The sequence below is a fragment of the Sus scrofa genome, chromosome 14, assembly GCF_054392235.1.
Source record: "Sus scrofa isolate SSC_HxYL_T2T_F1_AM1 chromosome 14, Sscrofa_HxYL_maternal_Yorkshire_Landrace_v2.0, whole genome shotgun sequence".
Lineage (NCBI taxonomy): Eukaryota > Metazoa > Chordata > Mammalia > Artiodactyla > Suidae > Sus > Sus scrofa.
The window spans coordinates 75,791,432-75,807,337 of NC_139396.1; the positions used below are offsets into that span (position 1 = coordinate 75,791,432).

Below are 15,906 nucleotides of genomic sequence, written 5' to 3' on the forward strand. Positions count from 1 at the left end.
GCACAATGGAATATAATACAATCCTCAAGTCAAATGAACTCTAGCACACGTAAAAGTACAAATGAATCTTAGAAAACAATACTAAGTAAAACAACTACCAAAAGCAGTTTAAAAGTTAAAACTAAAATCTTAAAAATATATAAGTAACACATACGTACATATGTAATGTATATATTAACAAATGTATACAATTGATTAAAACTATTTAAAAGGAATATAGGATTCAGGATGATGGTTTCCTTGTGTGGGGAGGCAAGGTATGGGTTAATGGAGAGGTCTGTGGAACTGCATGTAAGTTATTACCAAGGTCTTGGCTTTTCTTGTGAGTGCTGAGTCTATGGGTAGTTACTACATTATTAGAAATTAGTGAGTAACAACTTTTTTAAAAAGTAGCCAATAATGGACAATGATGAGAGTGTATGAATCCAGAGTTATGATTAACCCAATACTGGGCTCCTATGGTTACAAAATAAAACTGAAAATGAAACCTAATTAAGATGTAAATGATATCTTCATAAGGTCCTACAATGAAGAGGGAAGACACAAAGGCATAATAAGTTTCTTGAACTGAATTCAAGTGTCAAGACTTGAGGCAAAAATAATCATATATCAATGTAAAGTGACCAGTGGTAAACTTTGAGAAACCATGAAGGCCAACAGAAAGTTTCAGACTCCTGGGGTGCTGATTGTCAAAAGGAAGAAAAGTGGCCACTTTTTTTTTTTTTTGCCTTCATAATTAAATAATCTTGTTCCTTTCGTTGTTCATTGTATCATAAGGATGCAAAACTTTTATCACTCAATTCATTCTTCTCTGCATATGATCTAGTTTATCAAGATATGCCCCCTAGAAGTTACTTGAACACAAACACAGTATGCTGGTTATGAGTCCTGTATCCTGCACATTGGGACTAATCTTTGTCTATTCTGCATTGGGATTCTGTACATTTACAATAAATTGTAAGAATTTGTTAATTTTTGGCAGCCAGATTACACTTTTGCCTCATTTGAGCTTACCTATCCACCTAAATTCTAGGTCATTTATGAATTCCTGCTGACTTTTATCTAACACACTTGCATTTTGTTAGTTGATGTACTGTTTAGTTAAGTCATCATTTCTCCAACTAGAGTTAGACCATTGTCCAAGGCCAAAACATTTTTAAAGTTCATTCCTCTCATCTCGTGTTAAATCTCTTTTCCCACATATGTTAACCACCAAATTAGCAGGTGTGCCTTCCCTGTGTTTATCTAAGTGGCCATTTTGATGTAGTTGATTTACAATGTTGTGTGAGTTCCTAGAGTGCAACAAAGTGATTCAGTTTATACATATTCTTTTTCATTACGTTCTTTTTTTTGGCCATGTCTGTGGCATGAGGAAGTTCCAGGGCCAGGGACTGAACCTGTGCCATGGCTGTAACCAGAGCCACAGCACTCACAGCACTGTAAGCTTAACTCACTGAGCCCTGAGGGAACTTCCTCATTATGGTTCATCACGGGATATGGAATATAGTTCCCTATTTCCAGTAGGACCTTGTTAGCCATTCTATATATAATAGTTTACATCTGCTAACCCCCAACTCCCAATCTATCCCTTCCCCACCCTCTTCCCTTTGGCAACCAAAAGTCTGTTCTCTATGACTAAGTCTGTTTCATAGATAAGTTCATTTGTGTCATAGTTTAAATTCAACATATAAGTGATATCATATGCTATTTTTTTTCTTTCTGACTTACTTCACTTAGCATGGTAATCTCTAGTTGCATCCATGTTGCTGCAAATGGCATGATTTCATTCTTCTTTATGGCTGTGTGTATATATATTGTCCATCTGTGTATATACATATGTACCACATCTTCTTTATCCATTCATCTGTTGATGCATATTTAGGTTGTTTCTATGTTTTCTTTATTTTTATTTTTTTATTTTTCGTCTTTCTAGGGCCGCACCCGTGGCATGTGGAGGTTCCCAGGCTAGGGGTCTAATCGGAGCTATAGCTACTGGCCACGCCACAGCAACACCAGATCCGAGGTGCATCTGCAACCTACACCAGAGCTCACGGCAACACCAGATCCTTAAACCACTGAGTGAGGCCAGGGATCAAACCTGAAACTTCATGGCTCCTAGTCAGATTCGTTTCTGCCGCACTGTCCGGGAACTCCTATGGTTTTTTGTTTTTTGTTTTTTTTTTTTAATCATAGCTTCAACCTATTAACTGGATGTGAATCTTTTCAGTGAATCATGACTTCAAATAACTTTTTTATTTATATATAATAGAAAATATCAGACTATACTGCTCATAGAATGGGTGTAATTTCATGAAAAGTTTTTTCAAGTTATCTGTTGTTATGTTTCTATAAATATACAGGGTAAATGTATTTCTTTTTTCTTTTCTTTTTTTCTTTTTGGTTTTTAGGGCCATACTTGCAGCATATGTAAGTTCCCAGGCTAGGGGTCGAATCAAAGCTGTAGCTGCCAGCCTACGCCACAGCCACAGCAACATGGGACCCAAGCTGTGTCTGCAACCTACACCAGAACTCATGGCAACGCTGGATCCCCGATCTACTAAGTGAGGACAGGGACAAATCTGAATCCTCATGGATTCTCATGAATCCTCATGAATCTTCAGATTCACTTCTGCTGTGCCACAATGGGAACTCCTGGGTAAATCTATTTCTTACTGCAGGTTATGGTTTAGAAGAAAACTGGAAAGCCACAACTTTTCTCTTATGCTCCCTAACCTGTCCTGTCCCCCTGCTCCCACCTGAAGCCCTCACTCCACAAACTATTCCCTTGTCTATTATTTTGGGTCCTTCCCACCAGAAGAGAAGCATGTTCAAACCTGCTTCTTAAAAAATAGTTCAAAAATGGCATATAGGCAAAAATAATCCACCTTGGACCTCACAGTTCCATCTAGATATTTATTACCCTGTGTCTCTCTTCTCCTCAGTCTTCTCAGTCAAGAGACATCTATGCCAGATCTACTCACTCACGTGTGAATCTCTACTTGCTTCCCTGCAACACGCCCTTGGACCACTAGTGCTCCCTCTCACAGCCTTCTGTAACTGTTCTCACCATGGGCACATGATGTTTGTGGACCAAATGTTGGAGAATTTTCAATTCCTACCTTAGACAGCCCTCAGCAGAAAAGGATTCTGTTGACCACAGAGTCCCATAGTTCCAACAGATGCTCACACTCAAGTTTCCTTAACACAACTATGTAGTCAACTCTACTCCAATAAAATATATAAAAATAAAAAAGACAATCACCTTAAAAAATATATATATTTTTTTGGGGGGGGGGCAGGGAAGGGTCCTTTTCTTCCAACCATCTCTTAAACTTCCATGTCCTCGGAGTCGTGGTCCTACATCTCCCGCTCTCCTCAAGCTCCCCTCTCTGCCGGGCGAGATCATCTCCTACTATGGCTTCAATCACCTTCTAATGCTGACAAATCCCAACACAGAAAGTCAGATGTGACCATCTTATCCCACATTTGCCACCTCCACTTGGCTGTCTCACTGGCGTCTTTAACTAACACGGCTGACATGTAATTGCCGTCTTTCCTCTTCCAGGCCTGCCATCATTCTGGTGCTCTTCATCTTAGCCAATGATACTGCCATCTACCTACTGCCCAAGTCAGAAGGCTCACAGAAACCTGACTCCTCTTTTATATTTAACCTCTCATTCATCTTCCCATTATGAGACTAAATGAAATAAGCCCCCAGTAAATACTAGCTGTGACTACTTGCCCATGGTCAACCCATCATTCAACAGTTAAGGACTTGCTCAAAACTCAGACTAAGCAGGCCTCACTACTACACTATGTAACCTACTCCCTACACTCCTACCAGTTTCCTCTACCTAAAACTTTGGCAGCCATTTGTTCAAATTTGATCTTCTCCATCAGATGATAAACTACAGGGAGGCAGGGTGTGGGTGTTTCTTTCTTATTCACCATGTTATCTCCAATACCTTGATGCTCAGTGAATATTTGTTGAATGAATAAATGTTGGGAAAATTAGGGAGTGTCCCATAAACAAAAGACTAAAGGAGGAGATAATGGTTACCTGCCAAAAAAGTTAGAACAGATAATTCATGCAACAACTGAAAAGTTGTGATCAATGCCTCTTAGGTTTCTAAAATTTAATGATATTTTATTTTAATCTAGAATACAAAGATTCTTAAACACTGCCAGATGAAAATGATTTCTCTTTATTAAATCTAAACATTAAAGTCAAGACATTTATTTACCTTTGCCATAATATCTGCATAAGCCATATATAAAAAATCTTCCTCCAGTTTGCTATGAAAAACAAGAAAGAAACATCAGTTTTTAAGTAGAGGGTTAGTCATATGCCAAATAACCATCGCTGTATAAACTCTTTATATTTCAATAAATACATATTTTTAAAATGAAACAAATGCAAAACTTAGACAAAGCAGGCATTCAAAAAATACTGTAGAATCAGAAAGCAAAGACCTTAGACTTCCTAAACAGCGGCCCCATCTTACCTTTCATCTCTTAAAAATTAACAAAGATTAAAACATGTGTATTATCCTCTCTTGTAAAACTATGGAAACCATTAATTCATGATGAAAGGCTTCTATCAAAAAATACCTGATGTCTGCAAAGCTCTTAGCAGCTTTAAACTTCAGCCATCCAAAAAACCCATTTATGAGAAATACCTCATTACCTGACAATGCCAGACAGGGAGTTGCTCTATGCTTAGGGATGAGATGATTTTGTAAGTTAGGAAATAATAAGAGAGAGAGAAATAGTGAGAGAAGGATGGGTCACATTCTCTAAGAGGGAGAAATGTACATTATTATGACATGCATAGAGGTCAAGTATGAATACTTCAAGACTCATATGGACTAATCATTAAATTTTCCCTCCGCTCCTTGAGGGGATGAGTGAGGCCTGAGGCAAAGTGGGCTTTCTTTCCCATGGTAGGGAGGCAGATAAATGTATTAGAACCTCCACAACATCTTAACTACTGAATCAATCAATGCAGTGCCCCTGTAATGAGCCTCTGCAAAGCATATATTGCCTATTGGGCCTATGAGCACATTGAACTCAGAAGACGTCTGCCCTTTGTGATTTAAGTGAATGCTTATGGACAAGACTGTAGGAGCCAATAAAAATGGAAAATACCCTTAAGAGTAGATCTCAAAGAAACTTCCCATTGAGCTGATGTCTTACCCATCTCTTAAAGATCACTGCATAATGGAGACCAAATCTATCCAGGAAAATGGGGGTGGGGGGGTCACCAGATGGTCTCCAAACATTTTTGGTATTGAAATTTGCTTTGGGCTCTTTTGTTTTATGTTCTAAAGGCTGCTTGTGATAAAGAGAAAAGGCATTTGATGAGAAGATTCAGAATCCACTCCATCAGCTAAATACAAAGTTGCTACAAAAAACTAGAGCTAGGAAAATATCTGATAGGTAAATATTAAAGCCTGTATTGAATGAGTGTTGGTTCATAGGTGGGGATCTGGCCGGTCATGTCTTTGAACAATTCTCTCTCCTACCAAGAACAAGATGAGGTTGAAACATGAGCATGTGACACACAGAACACTCAGACATGGGTTTTTATTTGTTCTTCCTACGTCTCATGTGCACTCTCACAACCATACCATTTCTCCGTTAAAGCCGTTCGACTAAACAGAAGGATCAGCTGATGCAGAGGATCAACTCTCTTTGTGCCTTCATCCTCTTCTGGAGGTACCGCTCCAGGTTTCTGCAAAAAAAAAAAAAAAAAAAAAAAGAAAAAAAAAAGTCAAATTTGTAAAGTTTCATATTTAGGTGAGATGTTCACTCAAACCTAGGAGCACAACGAGGATTAGAAACAAGATGCCTCTCAGAGTTCCCATGTGGCTCGGCAGGTTAAGGATCCAGCATTATCGCTGCTGTGGTTTAGGATACAGCTTTGGTGTAGGCTCGATCCTTGGCCTAAGAACTTCCATATGTGGTCACAGCTTTTGTCTTCCAGCTGTGGTGCATGTGTGTATATATTATATGCACTGTATTTGCACATATGTTTGTGTGTTATACCATCAATGCAAAAGTATGCAGCTTTAAAAAAAATTTTAATAACAGGATAAAAAAAATCTCTATGGGAGTTCCTGCCGTGGCTCAAGGGTAACGAACCCAAACAGTATCCATGAGGACGTGGGTTGGGACCCTGGCCTGGCTCGGTGGGTTAAGGATCTGGCATTGCCCCGAGGTATGGTGTAGGCTGCAGATGTGGCTTGGATCCCGAGTTGCTGTGGCTGTGGCGTAGGCCAGCAGCTACAGCTTCAATTCGACCCCTAGCCTGGAAACTTCCATGTGCCGTGGATGAGGGCCCTAAAAAGACAAAAAAAAAAAAAAAAAAAAAAAAAGAAAGAAAAAGAAAAAAAAGCCCACTGTGGGTGAAGATGTTATCTCATTCCAAATTTCTGAATGCTAGTTTTATAAGCAGATTCCTAACTACCTGAAAGTTTATCTGTGGTATATACATTTTAGCTTTAGGGAGGTCTCAATTTACAAAGAATTGCAATCAAATGCTATGTCACTCCAAGCATAAAAATGTAGTTCACAAAGCAGTGCCAACTGATTAGCAAAAGAAACATTTTGTATGCCTACACAAACAGAGGCAAAGAATGCTGAATGAGTTAATGTTTGAACCACTTACACATTACTTTTTCTCATTTTCAGTTACTCTTAAAACTTAAAAAAAAAAAATTCTCTTGGACAGAACATTTACCATGAGAAGAATTATTAAGTGTGTTTACTGATTGTGGAATTAATTTTTATTTTTTGTTGAATGATTAGATGAATTTTATTTCTCCATTAGAGTTACTCAGACTGATTTTCTCTCTACATAAATGATACTCTTTCCTGGATTTAAGGTTCCATGTTGCAGATACTGGAGAAATTTCTATAAGGTTGAATATTCTAATATTCTACAGGTTGATTTGACTCCAAAAACAAATGAAATTTATTTAAAGTATATGGGGGTAATCAGGGTTAAGGTTTAATGAACTGGATTAGTTCATCCAATATGTTCCCTGATAATTTGTGAGTTAAAACAAAAAAAAATTTTTTGGCTGCACCTGAGGCATGTGGAAGTTCCCAGGCCAGGGACTGAACCTGTGCCACAGCAGTGACCACAGCCTCTGCACTGTCAGCACTGGATTCTTAACCTGCTGTGCCACAGGGGAACTCCCCAAACCCAAAAACTTTTAGACAAGCGGTCTTTAACTTGGGAATCACGAAGCCTCTAACTAGCTGCCAAAATTCTGCATGACTGTATGCTTGCAAATGTTCCTAAGAAGATGGGTGTTGGTCAAATTTTTAAATAGGTCCACAGCTTTTAAAAATTAAGACCAAAAAAATGATGGCTTCTCTGAGTGAAGGTGTACTTTCAGTAACACACGCCTCTTATCAGCATGGCTGGATGAAAATTCCACTTGCCATTTATATTATATTTACCTTGACTTTCTGCTCTTCCTGTATCTAATCCATCACCTTCTGCCCTGTTTAAAAATCAGCTACTTTTCCTTGACTTTTGTCAACCTTTAACTTATTTTTGGTGAATAACTATTTATGTTCAGTTTATACAGTTCTCTCCTGGTTCTGAGTGTTTCAAGTTGCCCTGAGGAAGAAGTTAGAAGACTAATAGAGCCAAAGTTTAGTGAGACTCTGAATTGCTGGATTATTGATGAGATCTCTTTGAAATAAGCAAGAGTGAATTTTCCATTAAAAACACTGAATGCAAGTAACAATTGAGAACAGTTTCCTAAGACCAATACACTGCAATAATATTTTCCCTTCTATGTTGTAGATAACTGCTCACATTAACCTTATTCCACCAAACACAGACTCCTTCAGGTTCCATTAAAAACATACCGCTAAATCTTCTATCAGTTTATCTTCAAAGTAATGTTCCTCTGTTTCAATCCAAGACTTTTCATAGCCCTGAAGGAAGAGATTGACAGCTCGATGCCTACAAGATAAGCGCAATTTCAAACAGAGAGTTAAAAATTAAATTGTAAAAGTATTCAGGAGTGCTCTGACACTGATCTGTGCACTGAAAGAATAAAATAAAAATTAACTTCCTACCCTGGACTGGAGAGGCCAGACATTGCAGTGGATAGAGGAAGGGTTCTCAGATCACATGCTGACCTGCATTTAGTCATTTCTAAGTTTTGTGGCATTGGTCAAGTTATCCAACTTTGTCAACTTTTGTTTCTCTCATTTAATTATTTTAAAAAATTATAGTTGATTCACAATGTTGTGTCAATTTATGCTGTGCAGCAAAGTGCCCCAGTCACACACACACACACACACACACACTTATTTTCTCATTTATAAAACTAGGATAAGCCCATTTATACTTTCAAATTTGTGAGACTTAAGCTGAGATAAAGAATGTAAAAAACGCTGGACAGCTAGCTGCTCATTAAGTGGTAGCTCTACGACATAAAATATCTCTGGATAAACAATGAGATGAGTATCAAGAGAGGAATTATTAAGTGTTCTAGTTAACGTTAGATATCAACCCTGAGGAGTACAAACCTAAATGTATCTTCACGTGAACTTATGGGCATATATGTCCCAAGACTCGATCCTGGAATACTGATGGTAAATGGTCGCTTATGAAGTAAAGAAGACCGGTAAAGATTGAAAGACTAAGTAAACCCATCATGAAGCTGAGCAGAGATATGGCTAAAATCATACTCTTAGGACAAAGGATAAGAGGAAGTCATGGCAGTGAGAGAACATCATAAGAAAAGAAGAGCAGCGTTCAAATGAGATGGTGCCACTGCAGGATGGAACACTGAGCTTAACTACACCAAAGGTGGGTGAAGGGGTCATAAGACACAAAATTAGACAGGTTTACGAAGGCTCTTGAAAACAGGGAAAGGAACTGACAGTGCAGCTGGATCCATCAGAATCCACCATAAATCCTTGTATAGGAGAGGCTTGAACTTATTTGTATATCAGAATGACTGGTGGAACTTCTACAGAGTACACCTGCTCAGCCCTCAGAAATTCAACAGGTTGATGCTTAGATACTTCTTAAAAGAAAAAAGCACTGGAGGGAGTTCCTGTTGTGGCTCAGTGGTTAACGAATCTGACTAGGAACCATGAGGTTGCGGGTTCGATCCCTGGCCTTGCTCAGTGGGTTAAGGCTCTGGCGTTGCCGTGAGCTGTGGTGTAGGCTGCAGACTCAGCTTGGATCCCGCATTGCTGTGGCTCTGGGGTAGGCTGGCAGTGACAGCTCCAATTAGATCCCTAGCCTGGTAACCTCCATATGCCATGGGAGCAGCCCTAGAAAAGGCAAATAGACAAAAAAATAAAAAAATAAAATAAAAAAGCACCGGATCTGAGAACCACTGGAATAACGGGTACAATTTTGAATATGTTACATCAGAGAGTGTGGAACAACAGACTCTGTGACATTGTAGAAACTAGCCTGGCATCTGCTGCCATCAACCTGATGTGAGGCAGTAAAGTGACATGAAGGAGGGGCCTTCAAGGGAAGGACAGTGAAGTGAAATGGTTCAAAGAGCAATGTGATGGCACTTGGAGAATGACTGTACAGGAGGGGTCAGAAAAGGAATAAGAATATAAATTCAAGGTCGATGTGCAGTCTGACTAAATTGTGACCCCATGATTGAGTCAGAAAATTTAGAAGCAGCATGTTGTTTGAGGAGGAAATGAAATATATTTTATACTCAGTGAGTGACTAGATGACAAGGAATTTACCTGCCTTAGGGAAAGGGAAAGGTGTGATGTCCTATTTGTTTTGCTTTGTTAGTGGTGGGATTTTTGTTTTTGTTTGTTTTTTACTCTCTGACTTACATTATTCCTTCATTCAAACACTTACTAAAAAAAAGTCCGTGTTCTAGTTGCTGGGGATATGAAATTGAACATGGCTGTAAAGGAATGCAAAGTCTGAAGCAGAGACAAATAGCCAAATACTCCAGGAAAGTGCCTATAATAAGAGATAGGTAAAAGTGTTCTAGAAACAAGTAAGAGGAAGCATTCAACTTGCAAGATGTAGAAGGGTGTGGCTTGGTCAGAGATGTTCCAGAAAAGAGATGCAGCTGTGTTGAGCCCTGTTTAATAGTCATGAGGATGATGCCACTTAAATAAAGCTCAGTGTGGGAAAGAGTGGTTTCTTAGAAGAACCACAAAAGGTTGAAATGCACCCTGGGCCAGACTTCAATGCACGGGGTTACTTGTCTTTTAACAAGTAAGCCTGCTGCATCTCTAAGAGAAGGTTGATATGTCTGTCAAATATGTTTACCCTATTCCCGTAAATTAGTTCCACATCAGTTCTCCTCCCCAAAGACTAACAATCACAAAAAAAATTAAACCACAATAAACACTGATTGTGTCACATTCAGTTCTAGGCACTCCGTATACCTTGACCAGTAAATAACCTGAACAAGTCTATGAGGAAAATTTTATGGTACAGTTGCGACTGTAACAAAGTCAGGTAGAAAACTTGACTAAGGTCGTGCATCCATTAGCTCAAAGGTCAGGATTCAAATCAAGGCAATCTGGCTGGGAAGGATGAGATGCTAATTATTCTATCCTGCCTCACATATATGAGCAGATCCTCCTTAGTATTTAAAGGTCCAAGTCACTAAAAACAAACATATGGTCACCAAAGGGAAAGGGGTGGGATAAATCAAGAGTTTGGGGTCAATAGATACACACTACTATATGTAAAGTAGATCACCAATAAGGTCCTATTACATAGCACCAGGAGCTATAGTCAATATCTTATAATAATCTATATGGGAGAAGAATCCGAAAAAGAATATTTACATATATGGATAACTGAATCTCTTTGCTGTGCATCTGAAACCTATATAACTATACTTCAATAAAAATAAAAAATAAAAGTCATTTAAAAATGACATTACAGAGCAATTAGAATACCCACAGCAACAAAAGTCAAATATTACACAGAAGAGCTAATAAATCTCCTCTGTTCTTCTCTTGAACGACTCAAGTCATGTTGCAGCAGAGGCTAGATTCCTACCTATCACTGGTCAGGGGGAAGAATGACTTTAAACTATCATAAACATTAAAGAAATTCTGACCTTGGCAGATTATACAAAGGAGCCATCCGGAAGCAGGCGACCACTGCCCGTTTCCTCTGCTTAGAGAGTAGTTTGTGCCACACAGCCTTTTTAGATCTCTGAGGGTGCTCCACCTGGGGTAGGATAACACAAAGACACACCTGTTTAAATCCCAAACTACCCTCAATAATACGATATTAAATAGCTGCACCTTTTAGCTAAAAACTTTTAGAATCTCAATTCCAAAAGTACCTTACAATTATTATGAAAGAACTCATGTCCTAAAAGTTACCCAATGCTAAATTTGGAATTGTTTCAAATGTTACTTATTTTCCTTAGTAAAAATGTAATATTTTCCCAATAATGTGTACCCGAGAGGCTATGTCATCTTTAAAATCAAAGAAATATAAAACCATTCTAAACAAAATCATTTTGCGTCCTTTTCAGAATTTGGTTATGGTGCCAAAACACATCTTCTGCCAATGCAAACAATTAACCTGTTATTGTTTATGTATCCATTTTCATGAATTTTATTCTAAGAGTTACAACACTTAAAGAAAATTCTATTGAAAAGTCTATTGTCCCTTAATGTAATAGGATGGAAAGAAGATGACAAGCCTCCATGAACACATTACTAGGATTAAAAGAGTTTTATTTTGCAAAAATGTTAAAATATGTAATTATTTTGTTAGATAGGAACAAATGAGAATTTGAAAGTTGCAGTAAATGATGCAAGCAAGCTATTTTTTTTAGCTAATGGTGTTTGGAATTTTGAGAAGAAAAAGAGATTAATTATAGGTATTAGAGAGAAAAAAATCCCAACATATCATTCTGCAATAATTAGTAATTTCTAGGCAATTGAACACTGTACTTCCCAGACTGTAATATCTCCGGCGCATACATGTAGATTTCTGGAAAAAATAAAAATGCTATGTTAGCTAAAAAAGTAAAACTATTATTATCCTTTGCAGTAAAAGGTGAAAATATGGATGTCTGAAGAAAACATTAAGAAAGTCTGGATTATAGCGGTTTGGGAATTTTAACAAAGCAACTTGTATAATGTGAAAGTACTTATTTCTGTGATCTCTTTCCTCCACAGGATCCATAAACACTTTTGATAATTATCCAGTTCAATATGATTCTTGGTTATGTTAGGCAAAATACAACATTGTTGAGACTCAACACTGTATATGGAAACAGAATCAAGGGTAGTTTCACTCAAGTAGAAAAAGGCATTCTGATCAAAATGGGTGACAGTCAACAAACATAAGTACCAAAGTGTTGAAGATACAGAGGTAAACATCGTAGAAAAGGTCTCTGCCATCACGAAGCCTACCATTTGGCAGAGTATTTTATCACCTAAAGAAAGACCTTAAATAGTGAGTTTTCCTGTAAATTGTGTCAATAGATGTTGGTAAGATCTGTGATCCAAAAGTGACACCACGGTGTGTTTTGTCACTGTCCGGGTGTGTGACGTGTTAGCTTGATGAGAGTTTGAGTACTAGAAAATTCCAAGGAGACGGCTTACTCTCCTGAGAAAATGTACCAGACGTACAGTATAAAATGTTCATCTGCAAAGGTCGCTGACACTTGACATAAATGGAGTGAAGTATTTCCTGTGCACCCACTGTTTTTGCCACCGTTGCTGGGTATAGCAAGTGAAAATATTCTTTGCCAACTATTCTATGACTCATTTACAAATGAACATTAGGAAAGAAGCATGAATTCTACACTCAGCTATCTTCCACTTTTCTACTCTTTGATAACTGAGGAGTTCTTTTACTCATGTTCTTAACATTTTGAAGACTACCTGGCCTTAACAAAAATCTGGCCCTCTTACCTTTTCCTAGATGACTCCTACTCCTTTAAGGTTTACACAGGGATCATCCTCATCACGGCTAGACTAAGTCTGGATTCCTTTGATCCTCTCTTCAGTATATTTTGTAACCTATCACACCTGCATCATTACATATTTGTCTTTAGGTCCACATCCTCTACCAGAGCATGAGCCACTTGGGTAGGGGACAGAATTCAACCCCCGGGACCCACAGAGCCCCACGAGGCTGCCATGGGGTCGTGCATGCAATAGATGTTCATGGGATAAACAGCCACTTGGCAAAATGAATCTCACTACTCACAAATGACATCTTTCATTATGACTGCATATATTTATGAACATAATGTATTTATGTGTAATAAAACATAATAAGATTTCAATAAACTTCATTTAATGTAGCTGTGAGTCATCTAAGCAAATCCAGATATGTGCATGAAAATCTGGAAGAATTAAAATCTCACAGTGTGTAATCCTGCCAGAAATGGTCCTCCAGTAGCCATTTAATTAACATTGAATAATGTTCTTAAATATGTATATTGTCCTGAAAAACAACTCTTTTGACTTTATAGAGAACTTAACATTTCGTGACCTCAAATCCTGTCATCTGCTGATTGATTATCACATATTTATTTAATATTTCAGGAAAATATTTAGGGAAATGTTAAGTTCCCGAAGTAATATTTTACTATCGGATGTTATACTGTTAACATCATAATAATACATAATGTAAATACATATCAATAGCCATATGGGTGAAGAGTATCCTAGTTTAATCTTATCAGGTGTGGGATAAACTGCATGGCACTGGAGAGGTTATTAGCATTGGGGGGGCGGGGAATGGCAACTGAGTAAAAGCAAGAAGGAAATTAAGAGGATCCTACTTTACATGATATCCTTGGGTTATTTCACTGGCCAGGGCAGGGATGGGAGATTGTCAGATAATATAATATGGGAACCAAAGAAACATGTTTATTATTGCTATGCTTATATGTTCTGCAAAACATTCGGGGACAAGGTTCCTGAGATGATGTGGGGAATTTGATGATTTCATGTTCAGTGTAAAGTAACCATCCCTCCACGTCAGGTAGGTACTGTCATGGAGACCCAGTGACAGCACACTGTGGGGTTTACACTGAGTACCCTCAGTCTGGTGTTACTGTGCTGAAGGATCTCATGAGAAACAGAGACTGTCTCTGTGTTGCAGATATTTTCCCTAAGTCAGAAGATTGCTTGTTCAAAAATATAATTCACCAATTGATAACTTAGTTTCAGATATTCTTGGCTTGGAAATTCTTGAGCAAATGTAATAAATAAGAAAATCAAGCATACAGTGAGCTTTGTAGTCAAAAATAGAATACAACTGCAAAAATGATCTAAAAACACTATTCTTAAATGGTTTTTATAGCAATGCATTGCTCTTCTCTGAATGTATTTTATTCCTGATCTTGAGAAAAATTAGCTCAGAAGTATTAAAAGGAAAGGTGAAGCAAGTGACCTGAAATTCAAAGTTCAAATATTAGACCAGTGAAAGACAGTATCTCAAATATGTTGTTATGAGCAGCAATGAAAAATAATAGAAGTGTAAGACTTTTGAAATCAGAGTAACACCTAAAAATTTTTCCAGAATGGTTAAAAATTAAGTATATAATCATAAATATCTGTTTAATTTGAAAAATATTTTTAAAAGCAAATGAAACAGAGGCCTTGATCTCCCCAAATACACTATCTACGTACTGTTACAAAAAATAAGATTGCAAATGATGTTCATTAGATACTAAGCACTCCTGAGTCACAGAATTTTTGCAATGAATATGCTGAACATAAGCATATTTTGGCACACTTAATAAGTTAACACACATCCTTTTTAAACATATTGTCACATGCTTGAGGCCAATGAGATTGAGTCAATACAAAGCCTAACCTGTTCAAGATGAAAAAGCACATTTGCTATATCCAAGACTCTTTCCACTGTCTTTTCAGGATCTGAAGTGTCCTCAGTCCTGTTGGGTAAGTCTTTGTAAAGAGCCATCTGCCATCTAATAGCAGGATCCTCCAGCTGCAGAAAAAAGAAGAATGTGGAAAAAATGCAATATAAAGAGGGGAAGACCCATTTTTGAAGAGTCAATCAATAGCTATTTCTTGAGCAGAGCACAGGGTCAAAACATGATGCAGAGATCAAGACAGAGAAGTATCTTGTCCTCATGAAATTTATCACCTGGCAAAGAAGACAGACATCCAACATATATTTACATTGGTGACAGGGGCTACCAGAAAAAAATATAAGGTACCTTGAGGTTTAACCTAATCTGTTGGTGGTTGGAAAGGTTTCCCTAAACAAGTGAAGTTCCAACTAGGATTTAAGGATAAGCTGAAGATGGTCAGGGAAAGGAAAGACGCAAAGCTATCTTTTCTCCTTCTCTTTTCCTTTCACAGTCATTTTACTTATTTTTTAAAATTTGTTTTACTCAGAGTTGATAAACAATGTTGTGGTAATTTCTGCTGTACAGCAAAGTGATTCAGTTATACATACATATATATCCTTTTCCATATTCTTTTCTGTGATGGTTTATCAAGGGATATTGAACATAGCTCTCTGTGCCCTATAGTAGGACCTTGTTGTTGATCCATCCTATATATAATAGTTTGCATCTGCCAATCCCAAACTCTCAATCCACCCCCCTACCCACTTCAAGCTGGCAACCACAAGTATGTTCTCTGTGAGTCTGTTTCTCACAGTCAATTTATATCTAAAAACATAGGGATACTATACTACATCAGAGCTCAGATGCACAGAGACAAAAGTATCAATTCATATAAATCAATGAGGTCCTATAATAATCATATTCTTATAATAAAGGAATCTACAGGCTTTCGATATGAGTGAAAGTTATAACTGAACTCTGAGTGTTTTTAAGAAATATTAGTTTAAAGCAGAGAAAGTGACAAATACAAGCATTTTTCGAGGGAAAAAGCAATTCAAAGAAATATGGA

General features: G+C 37.6%; 1 protein-coding gene across 14 annotated transcripts in view; it reads right to left on the bottom strand.

Annotated features, from left to right (window-relative positions):
• The window catches only part of RYR2 (ryanodine receptor 2), a 745,790-nt gene that overhangs the window by 91,496 nt on the left and 638,388 nt on the right, over positions 1 to 15,906 (bottom strand). For 7 of the 14 annotated variants that reach the window (XR_014827812.1, XM_084996822.1, XM_084996821.1 and 4 more), the window contains 6 exons: positions 14,837 to 14,971; positions 11,953 to 11,989; positions 11,100 to 11,211; positions 7,888 to 7,984; positions 5,631 to 5,734; positions 4,245 to 4,296 (listed from right to left, as the gene is read on the bottom strand). Coding sequence is in view for 11 of the 14 variants with exons in the window: in XM_084996822.1 (XP_084852948.1) it covers positions 4,245 to 4,296; positions 5,631 to 5,734; positions 7,888 to 7,984; positions 11,100 to 11,211; positions 11,953 to 11,989; positions 14,837 to 14,971 (537 nt within the window). In the remaining 3 variants the exon portion in view is untranslated. Of the gene's footprint in view, positions 1 to 4,244; positions 4,297 to 5,630; positions 5,735 to 7,887; positions 7,985 to 11,099; positions 11,213 to 11,952; positions 11,990 to 14,836; positions 14,972 to 15,906 lie in introns of all 14 variants that reach the window. The other 7 variants (XR_014827813.1, XR_014827814.1, XM_084996827.1 and 4 more) reach the window with 1 other exon arrangement.